Here is an 11382-nt window from a genome sequence, read left to right as displayed (position 1 = left end):
TCTGTATCCCACACATACAATTATCTGTAAGGTCCCTCAGTCGAGCAGTGCATTTCAAACACAGATTCAACCACAAAGACCAGAGGTGTTTTCCAATGCCTAACAAAGAAGGGCACCTATTGGTAGACGGGTATAAAGAAGGGAAAAAAGACATTGAACGTCTCTTTCAGCATGGTGAAGTTATTAATGACATTTTGGATGGTGTACCAATACACCCCGTTACTACATGAGGCCAACAGTGACTTTAAAACAGTTAGAGTTTAATGGCTGTGATAGGAGAAAACTGAGGATGGATCAACAACATTGTAGTTACTCCACAGTACTAACCTAACTGACAGAGTGAAAAGGATGCCTGTGCAGAAAATATTCCAAAACAAGCATCCTGTTTACAACAAGGCACAAAAGGAGCTGCAGGTAGCATTGGTAGTTAGAGCATTCGGTGGTAACTGAAAAGTTTCTGGTTTCAATATCCAAGTTGAAAAATCTATTGGTGCCCTTGAGCAAGGCACTTAACCCTAATTTGGTCTAGGGGTGCAATACTACTATGGCTGACCGTGTAAAACAACACATTTCACTGCACATTGATGAATAAAAAAACATTCTTAATGTGTTTATTTTATTATATTTATTAATGATATTATGAATAGAAACAGAGGAGTTGTCACATACGCAGCTATCAAAAATATATGGGAATATCTGCTCAATCCAAATTTACAAGCAATTGATTGCAGCATTACCACAAAAATGGAGGAAAGTGGAAAAGGGAGAAGGTAGGGAACTTGTTTGCCTGCCATATTTTAAAGATACAAATTGGCTGAAAGGAATTGGCATAAATAGAAAAATATACCAGTTACATTTTGAGGACAAAAAGGTTGACAGCTGCGCCATACAGGTTGTAAAATAAATGGGGAGAGATGTTTTATGTAACGATTCCATGGCACATGGTTTGTGAACTGGTTCAAAAAACACTTGATTCAACACTTAAGAGTTTTTAAATTTAAAAGATTATATACAATTCTTGCCACCAACAGAATGCTATATATGTGAGGCATACAACAATCTCAGCTCTGTAGATTTTGCTGCGAAGAGACAGAATCAATAGATCATTTATTCTGGTATTCCCCTATGTAGCTTGTTTATGGTCACAGGTTCAGGAATGGTTCAAAAAAATCACACCACGCACTTACAATTAACCTTACAAAATAGCATTGGTAGGACATCCTAGGTCAATTGAAAAATATATGGCACATGGAAACCAAATGTAGCAGAAAAGCTGTAGAAAAAAATATATATATATATTTGTCCTCCAAAGAGGGGGGGATGGGTTAATACATTTTCTCTATTTTTCATGAAAACATTTTTTTTTTTAAATACATAAAGTGAATTAGTCCCAATACTTTTGGTCCCCTAAAATGGGGGGACTACATACAAAAAGTGCTGTCATTTCAAAATGGCTCACCCGATATGGATCAAAATACCCTCAAATTAAAGCTGACAGTCTGCACTTTAACATCATAGTCATTGTTTGATTTCAAATCCACACTTCCAGAGTATAGAGCCAAAAGAAGAAAAAAATACTTCACTGTCCCAATAATTATGGAGGCACTGTCTATAAAAGCCGAGGGCCCCTTCCCCACGACTTGTGGGAGCTGTGAGGGTGTGTGCTACGCCAGTGATAGGGGGGCAGGAGGGGTACAGTCTCTCGGCAGGGATGAGGGGGGTGGTGGGGTTGAGGGGAGGTGAGTACGGCACTGCCCCACACAAAGCCAGCCCTGAAATAGCCCCTCACACAATGAAACCTGCCACTCTGTCTATGAGATAATGTCTAATTGAAAACACTGCAGCCATTGTGCTCCTGTCACCGGCATTATTGTCCAGATAGCCCTCCCCCACCTCTTTTTCCATTGACGCGGCACGATTGTTCCTTGCCATTGTGGCACCCGCACCCTACTCTCTTTCTCTCTCCCTCTCCCCGTATTGTTATAATTTCATTACTCTGCTTCTCCTTTCGCTCCCCTGCAGATCTTTTGTTCAACACATTTAGGCACTTCATTTGGAACCACTGCCAGTGTGTATGTGTGTGTGTATACAGTATGTGTGCTAAACAGCTGTCAGTTTCATGAGATAAAACAGGAAGTAAATCATCTGAAGAGATATGTCTCATTCTGTAACATCATAGGGTGCTATAAAGCTATATATACCTGCAGATGTCAAGAGAAAATGTAGGAAATCTATTTTTTGTAATGAAATCACATGGTAGTTATGAAGAGATAAGTAGTATAATCTATTCACAAGTGAATCAACAAACCTTGTTTGAACACAGTAAACCACATCAGTGGTCACCAACTCTGGTTCACTAACTCTGGTCCAGAAGAGCTACTGTGTCTGTGCTGCCCGAATACATGAGATTCAATAAAATATCAAGATCTTGATTAATTGATAATCAAGATTCGATAAGGCATCATAAGTAGCTGAATCAGGTAGCCTGTGTTAATATGATTCCTGCAGCCTATTTTCCCAAAACCTTGGGGTGACTTTCTAACACCTCTGGTACAGGTTTGGCCTCAACACCCTGCCACTGTAGATCAGATCCTGTGTGTTACAGCCAAAGAGTCACACAATGAAAAATTCCTGCACATTTCCTCATTTTCACAAACCCTATTTCAAACAAAAAGGCCTTACCGGACCTGCGTATTGTTCACAGTGTTAATTGGGGGGAAAATAAGTGTGTATTGTGCATTGCGACGGCTCTGTGAAAACAAGATAAGAGCCTTATAAACAGGTTCAAGCCGATGGCCATTCAATGGATTGTTTGATAGAAAGAGTGTGAACAAGTTGAAAACAGGTTTTTTTCACGTTTTGCTATGACCAAGTCTGTCTGCCTGAGGTGAACGGTCTGGAAGTCCCCCAGGTCTGTTCTGAGAGCTTCTCCTGGATGCTGTCAGAGATGGTGACAGATGGCTGTTTGACACAAAACATCCCTGCATAGGTCAAAGGTAATGTATATTTGATTGACTTGATTGATTGGCAGGTAAAAAACATACAGAGACAGAGTCAAAAAAACATCCTGAAGTCATCCAAGGTACAGTATTTACAAATTTTCTCAATTAATTATTGTCACTCCATCATGCCAAGCACTAGCTAATTGAATGTTGTTTAACGTTACACACTTACACACATTCTCCCTTTTTCTCTCTCTCACACACACACAAACATGTGCATGCACACGCTTGCAAGCACACACACACACACACACACACCACAGATTTGTGTGAGGAATAACGCAGCCCACCCTGAAGACAGAGATGGCTGTCTCTTTCTGCTGACACCGTCACCATGCAGTAACCAGACACAGTAAGCACTATTTGCATTACCACAAACTATCGCTAGCTGCAGCTGCTGCTCCAGTTTGATTTAGGAATGGATAATAGCAGTCTGGTTAGATTCATTTTAACAATTTCTTTGTAAGGAACATATTCAATTTACATTACAAAGACATGTCAAAACATTTAATTCCTACTTTCTTTTTTTGTTTCTGACACAGATAAAAAAAGTGTACTGCATGTGTTCACACAAACCCTCTGTATTTGGAAGAATTGTGGTGGCAGCATCATGTTATGGGTATGGTTGTCACTGGCAGGGACTGGGGAGTTTGTCAGGATGTAAAGAAATATGAAAGAGCAAAGCCCAGATAAAAAAAGTTAGAAGAAACCCTGTCTTCTGAATACATAACCTTCGGATAGAGTTGAATTATTTTTATGCCAAAAACACAGCAGAATGGCTTTCCAATAGGTGTTGAGTAGTCCTGAGTGGTCCAGTCTCAGTCAGACTTAAATTTTCTACCAACTAAGATTCTAAGTTGGTAGAATCTTATTCAAAATGATTCATAGCTGTAGGCAACCAAAGTAGCTTCCACCAAGTATTAACTCTGGCGTGTGAAAACATACGCAATAAAGACATCTTCGTAATCGCTTTTTACATTTCATTTGAAGGCAGCAAAATGTGAAGACTGTGCTAGGGGTGTGTACCCCCGTATCGGTACCCCTGTATATAGCCTCGTATCGTTAATTTCTTTTTACTTTACTTTATTTAGTAAATATTTTCTTAAATCTTATTTTTCTTAAAACTGAAATTGTTGGTTAAAAGGGCTTGTAAATAAGCATTTCACAGTAAGGTCGACACATGCACCTACATTCAGTGCATGTGACAAATAAAATGTTATTTGATTTGGGTAGACTTTCAATAGGCACTGTATGTTCATACAGTAAGTTAGAGGTAAAACATTTTTCAATTTCAATGTGTGCTTTTTTGGGGGCCAGTGACTGATGTCATAAGTCTGACACATTTCTGTGTAATTGTTTTCCTTCCTTTTCCACTTGTAAGTCCAAATACATAATACCACCCACCCACCCTAAACACACATAAACACACAAAAACCCAAAGAAAGTACCCTGAATACATTTTTTATAAACCGACCAACCAAACATCTCTGTTTTGAATAAACAAACATGACTATAATAACAATGTATCAAGTAGCTCTTGGTTCTATTCTTTCCTAGTCTCTCAGTCCAGGTCATGATATGATGCTATCAATGGGTGCTGGCTTTACAGGGACACACAGACTAACAAACAAACTACCATGAGAATCAGAATAGGTACCAAGGCCACCCAGAGTTTGAAATAACAATCACATTAGAATACATCTGCCTTGATGTTATGTATTTGAACTTTCGGCATAACATTTATTCATGGAGTTTTGATACAGGCCATAGAGAGAGCAGATGTTGAAAGAAATAACCACACAAGAGTCTGCGCCCAAAACATGTTCAATGAGGGTGCTATGAATAGACAGACAGAATGAGAGAGTGGGAGGTGGGCAGGATACAGACCCACACCTGGCAGAGCCAGGCTGAGGTAGGAGAGGGGTCAGGTGTCTTAGGGATGGTCAGACGGATGAGAAGGGGGAGAAAAGACAGACACACACACACAGCAACAGGAAGTGGTCTCTGGAGAGAGAGGGGGGTTGGTTATCTGACCCAGGCACTGTTTCCTTTGTCTGAAAGGGGGAGACACAGGAAAGACTGAGGAAAGACGGATGAGATGTAGGCCTACATATGTATAAGTGTGTGACTGTGTGTGTGTGTGTCTGGTGAAGACCTTTAAAATAATTTCAATTGGCTTACTACGTAGAGAAATCCTCTAGTAAAACTTGTTTGCTAGAACCGCACCAGTGCGACGGTCAATTGCCAACGTTCTCAGTCGGACTTAAGAAGGTGTGGGAGGCGTGTCATTGAGTCAGCCCATTCCTCCTCATAGCACAATGAGGGTCATCTGGCACTTGACAACGATGCATGTTGCCTTCCTTTTAAGATGAGGCGCAGGGTTCCCCTCCTGTACTCCCGTAAGACGACACCTCAGACCTCGCTGCCGAGGCTACTTGCTCCTTTTCTTTCTCCCACTTGTGGACTACGGTCTGTCTTCGGCAGCTCGTTACCATCACATGTTGTATGTTTATATTATTGTAAACTGCAGATTTAAAGGAAAGGCTCACACATCTGGAATACTATATTGTTTCGTGCATCTATGAGTGATGTTCTATATTTTACCTGGGTCATTTCATATTTTCATATGCATCTGAGTTATTGGAGAAGAGTGGACAGAAATCCGTCCGGTATGACGTAGCACTGTGATAAAGTCCCCGCACTACACTGGAAGTTAATATGAATACAACGTTTAGATCGCGAAAACGTCTAGCATGCATGTCAGATTTCAATACTGGCCGATGTCATTTCTCGGGAAGATGTCTTCTCTCGAATGAGCCATTGATCATATTTTTGCGATAGGTGTACCTCGATAAATGTGTCATTTAACAGAGGGTATAGCACAGTTTTCCTACTTCTCTGCTTCTTTAGTCCAGGGTGCATTGCATGGTACTGTTGCCAGAGATATTATACAAAGGAGATAGGAAGCAAATGAATGAAGGAACGTGTAATGCCCCATCCAGCAGACTGTGACCAATCGCTTTCACGTTGTCATGCTGCATCACGCGGTTGCTAAGCTAATCGTCACGCAATCGCTTTCAATCAGTGTACATGTCTAGAAATGCGCCTATTTTCCTCAAAAGTACGTCATGTCACAATTCCAACAATTTTAGATAGCAAGATAATCTCACGCCTCTGAAAAGATTTGTAATGTTGTACTTCTTGATGAAATTTGTGCTAATGTTGGGTTTTTGAGCTAGCGCCCAATTGACTCCCATTCACTCCATGAAGGAGGGCGCTCCTGGTCCCAGAATTACCCAGAATGCACCGCGATGCCCATTGACGTAACATGAACAACGTTTCCCATATCCTCAAATTATCTGCCGTTGTAAATGCCAGACTACACTCTGAGGCACATCGATCTGCAGGTTGAACATGGTGAAATTGTAGACTCCTAAATTGATAGTAGTTTGTTTAGGCGAATAATATTAATAAATAATATTGTTGTTCTCATATGTGTTACACTGTCAATTAAAGGAATGAGTGGTTTTGGGTGGATTTTTCCTTTAAGGCTGGCCTTCCTGACCTACTCAAGATCATGTGTTACAGGTATATTGTACACAACAGTGAAATGGCCAGGTCGTGCTTTATATAGTCTATTAAAACCATATGGGAATACTTTGGCCATTTACGATAAGATGCATGGTAATGATGATTGACATAATGGCAGTCAGCACTGTCGTTGCAAGCAACATTTCCTGGATTCTCAAAATGAAATGAGAAAAAGTATTGCATCCCTGTTGAAAAATCTATCCATACATTTATGTGAGCTTCATTGAAATACTGTATGGGCATATCACCTCCTGGTGGACCATCGATGTATTGTCACAGTCCAGAAATACAGAGTGTACAAAACATTAGGAACACTCCTAATATTGAGTTGTACCCCCTTTTGCCCTGAGAAAAGTATTCATTCGTCAGGGCATGGACTCTATAAGGTGTCGAAAGCATTCCACAGAGATGCTGACCCATGTTGACTCCAATGCCTCCCACAGTTGTCAAGTTGGCTGGATGTCCTTTGGGTGGTGGACCATTCTTGATACACACCGGAAACTGTGTAGCATGAAAAACACAGCAGCGTTGCAGTTGACACACTCAAGCCTGGTGCCATAGCCCATTCAAAGGCACTTAAATATTTTCTCTTGCTCATTCAACCTCTGAACGGCTCACATTCCCACACCATGTCTCAAGGCTTAAAAATAATTATTCAACCCGTCTCCTCCCCTTCATCTACACTGATTGAAGTGGATTTAACAAGTGACCACAGCTTTCACCTGGATTCCTCTGGTAAATCTAAATCATGGAAAGAGCAGGTGTTCCTAATGTTTTCTACACTCAGTGTGTGTGGCTATGAAAGTCAATATTGCAGGAGAAGAAAATATATCTAGAAGCATATCTCAATCAGTAGCCCATGCAACCCAACAGCTGAACTTATTTCAATTTGTTTTTTACAATTCTTTACAAAGTTACAGGTAACTATGTTCCCACTGAGAAACTAAAGAGTAATTGGTTGAGTAGATATTTCAGATAACAAAACATTTATTAGAGGAATAGTTGGCAAAAATAAACAATTACATTATTCATGTAACACGAACACCATTGAGCTTCAATATTGTTAGCAAAAAAATCAAACATAAAAAAAATAAAAAATACCAAAAAGGGGAAAGAAATATCCTAGAAAATGTATGTCGGCTGGAGATGGATGGACTTGGTCCTTTTGGGCTGAGTTAGGTGGCTACACTCTGTAGCAGGGTGATGTTATCTCCTTTCAGCATGATCCTCCCTGAGAGAGATGGATGGAGAGATACAGGGAGGAATTGAGAGAAGTGAGGATAGATGGAGAGACATGTGATAAGCCTACAGTAAGTGACACTTCAGCCAACAGTCATGATGACCAGACTGGTTGATAGGACACACTTGCTCAGACTGCCAAAAAAGGAAAGTTGTATGATCATCAACAACATATGAGAAGTAACTAGAGAAAGGTGTTAAAAAAAAAAAAAGTATTCAGCTTTCTTATTAAGTCCTTACTCAACTTGTGGTTTTTGTCAATCCGATGGCATTAATAGGCCCTAGAAGACAATTAGTATGGAGTGTCAACAACGGCATCCTATTAGTCCAACGTGCAGGACAGGGCTGCTTACCATGAGTTGGTCACAGACTCGTCTTAAGGGCTATCCTTCCTAATCTTATCTCGTTGACTTCAATATTGAATAATGCATTTTAATGGCAGTGCTGTCTGTTAAACACCTGCATTTGATTGGCTCTGGGCAATGACGTAGATATTGCAATTCCCCTCAGAAGAGGCATTTGCTTGTTTTGTCCGCATCACTTTTCTTAAGGCAGGTCGGCCAGCGTTTTAGTAGCTTATCTTATGCCACCTAGCTTGTTCCAAGTCGGAAAAATGTCCAGGGTCCAGTTTCCCAGAAGCATCAAGAGACCAAATTCACCAAACTATAGTTATTAAACGTGCATTTGAAAATTATCTAAATCTAATGCCTAAAATATAAATAGGAGCAGGCTATAGGCCCATTTCAATCATATTGAAATACATTTGGTTACATTTTTCTTTACTTTTAGGCTACGGTCTGTAATTTGTCTCAATATATTTCATGATGTGAGGCCTAATGTGCGCAATCATGTGCCAAATGAGTAATTTAGTGCATTTTTAATCGGGCAAGCATTAGAATAAGCCGCCTCTATTTGCAGCTGAAGGTGAAAATACCGCTCTAGGAGCTGATCCATCGTCAGTATTTTGAAATAATTATAATGTTAAGGTGAGATTTGAATTGGGAACACTGATCCGAGGGCAGCACTGCCTTTCTTTTAATCCTATAAGTATTGACACACGCTTCAACAAAGCACTTACCGACTGTTCTCCTGTGTGGTGTTTTGGGAAACGCATGTTACAGATTTGGCCTTTGTAAGGAAAGGTGCATCATTGAAACGTATGTTTTTCAGTCACATGCAAAAGTACAGTGAAATGCTTTTGTTGCAGGCTCTAAACCCAACAATGCCGTAATAATTAACAATGAAATACAAAAAATAACAAGGTAGAACAAAAAACAATAGGCCTAAATTATATTGGGAAACTGGGCCCAGAAACAACCAGTTAGGAAAAATCAACTTGAACGTCCCTCCAACTGGTAATAACTAGTGGGGCACTCGCCTATAGTTCCTGAGCTCCGACTTCTCCCACATGCTGAACTCTGACTTCACAGACTAGCGCCTCGATTCCACCAACAGCATTACTGCATTTTGGTACACCAGAAGTACATTCATTTCCAAAGGAATGCTGCGTTGGCCTTGCAACATTGCAGAGGCAGTTGCAGTGCGTTGTGTGGTGCATACGTTGGATTTATCAAATGTATGCATCACACTGTATGCGTAGACAGCTTGACAGAAATGGTAGCATTAGGTGAATATTGAACTTTTGTTGCACGCATATCCCAATGATGTAGTGTACCATTTTGCGTAATGACGCTGTAGGTATGATCGAGGCCTACGACAATGAACTCAATAACAGCATTTTCAGCATTTACAATTTATTTAACTAGGCAAGTCAGTTAAGAACAAATTCTTATTTACAATGATGGCCTACCCTGGCCAAACCCTCCCCTAACCCGGACAACACTGGTTCAATTGTGCGCCGCCCTATGGGACTCCCAATCACGACCGGTTGTGATAGAGCCTGGGATAGAATCCAGGTCTGTAGTGACCCCTTTAGCACTGTAGCCTTAGACCGCTGAGCCACTCAGGCGGCAACACAACATTTATTAATATGGTTTTTGAAAACGATCATTTGTTTTCAAAACACACAACTTGTTCCCAGCTTACAAGTAGTAGTTTTTCCAAGTTTCCCACTTGTTATGAATGCGGCATTACAACCACGTGCGCGCACACACCGACTTACCCAAGGGCTTCCTGTTCTTGGTCTTCATGTGAACCTCCTCAGCATCATCCAGAACCAGGTTCATGTATTCATCAAAGCCCTGAGAGAGAGAGAGGTTTGTTGCTTTCAACTACACATCTTGCTAGGTGTCAGCAGCCCTGGTGTAGTTTCAGGTGCTTTGGCTAAGAGAATAAAGGAGGAAATACCGAAGGATGATCACTTACGATGATGCAGCCTTCTATCCGCATGTTCACCTGTTCATACAGCCATACTTGGATACGAGAGCGCTGCAGGGAGAAGAGGGAGAGAGGCTGTGGTTATATTTGAGGAGATTGCTAACGATTGTAATGTATTATAAAAGCATGAAGTCTACCACATTTGCAACTCGCAAGAACCACGACCATCAGATCATCTGACAAATGCAGAAAATATGAAAGGATGAAACTTACGTTCTGTAGATACCTGAAAATAAGGTTCTGGTGGACATAGGGTCAAGGAACTGTGTCAAACATTTAGTTAGCAAACTGGCTGATTTGACTGCACATGTTTTCTGGAGTTACTGTTGGCTAGCTAACGTAACATAATAGAGCACGCATCATAGGTTACACTATTTGTGTTCCTGGACAAGCTAACCGCTTTCAGAAATATGCAATTAACGTTAATCAAACCAATGTTTAGCTGCAGAAAAGTAATTGTAGGTAGCTAACTACCACTAATAGTAGGTAGCTAACAATGAATGAAACGCAGCCTAGGGCAAAATAGTGTACTAAGTTTTTCATCAAGAAAGGATACAATTGGCTGCACCATAACCTTCTGGACTTTCTGTCCTTGTCCTCTGTACGCCATCCTCGTTATGGGTTTAAGCTGGGGTTTAAGCTGTGGGTTTACGCCTTGTTGTCCTAAAAACAATTGTCAAAACGTTTCACTCGAAGGAAGACAAGGAAATATTCACGTTGTGGTTCTTCAATGGCGCGCTTCCTGCTTTCCGCGTGCGCAAGCAAAGAGTTGACTCTCCTCAAAGTTGCAGCGCCCCTATAGGCGGGAGGCAGTTACCACAGCACTGTATTGAAGGGGAACGCTTCACCTCCCCTGGTTCATGAGGAATGTATTACCACCTCTTCTTCCCCATGAGGCTCAATAGATGTTGCATGGACCCTCAGATCCTCAAGAGGTTCTACAGTTGCACCATTGAGAGTATATCGAATGGCTACATCAACGTCTGGTACGGAAACTGCACCGCCCTCGAATGCAAAGCTCTGCAGAGGGTGGTGCGAACGACTCAGTATATCACTGGGGCGATCTTCCTGCCATCCATGAACTCTATAGCACGCGGTGTCAGAGGATGGCTCGGAACATTTCCAGACTTCTCTCTGTTAACGTCCGGCAAGTGGTACCCGAGCATCAAGCTCCAACAGGCTCCGAGACAGCTTCTGTCCCCAAGCCATAGGA

At 41.2% G+C, this 11382-nt stretch overlaps 1 protein-coding gene across 1 annotated transcript; it reads right to left on the bottom strand.

Annotated features, from left to right (window-relative positions):
- Nucleotides 1–7562: 7562 nt before the first annotated feature.
- snrpe (small nuclear ribonucleoprotein polypeptide E) lies at nt 7563–10941 on the bottom strand. Its single transcript, XM_021609826.2, has 5 exons — nt 10726–10941; nt 10383–10409; nt 10158–10220; nt 9955–10033; nt 7563–7824 (listed from the first exon to the last, which is right to left on the bottom strand). Exons 1-5 carry the CDS (start codon nt 10777–10779, stop codon nt 7769–7771), a joined length of 279 nt encoding a protein of 92 aa, XP_021465501.1. The 5' UTR covers nt 10780–10941; the 3' UTR covers nt 7563–7768.
- Between the last annotated feature and the right edge of the window lie 441 nt (nt 10942–11382).

Source organism: Oncorhynchus mykiss, chromosome 7 (genome assembly GCF_013265735.2).
Source record: "Oncorhynchus mykiss isolate Arlee chromosome 7, USDA_OmykA_1.1, whole genome shotgun sequence".
Classification (NCBI taxonomy): Eukaryota; Metazoa; Chordata; class Actinopteri; order Salmoniformes; family Salmonidae; genus Oncorhynchus; species Oncorhynchus mykiss.
Note: the sequence above shows the minus strand (reverse complement) of the source record. Positions and strands in the feature narration are given on the sequence as shown.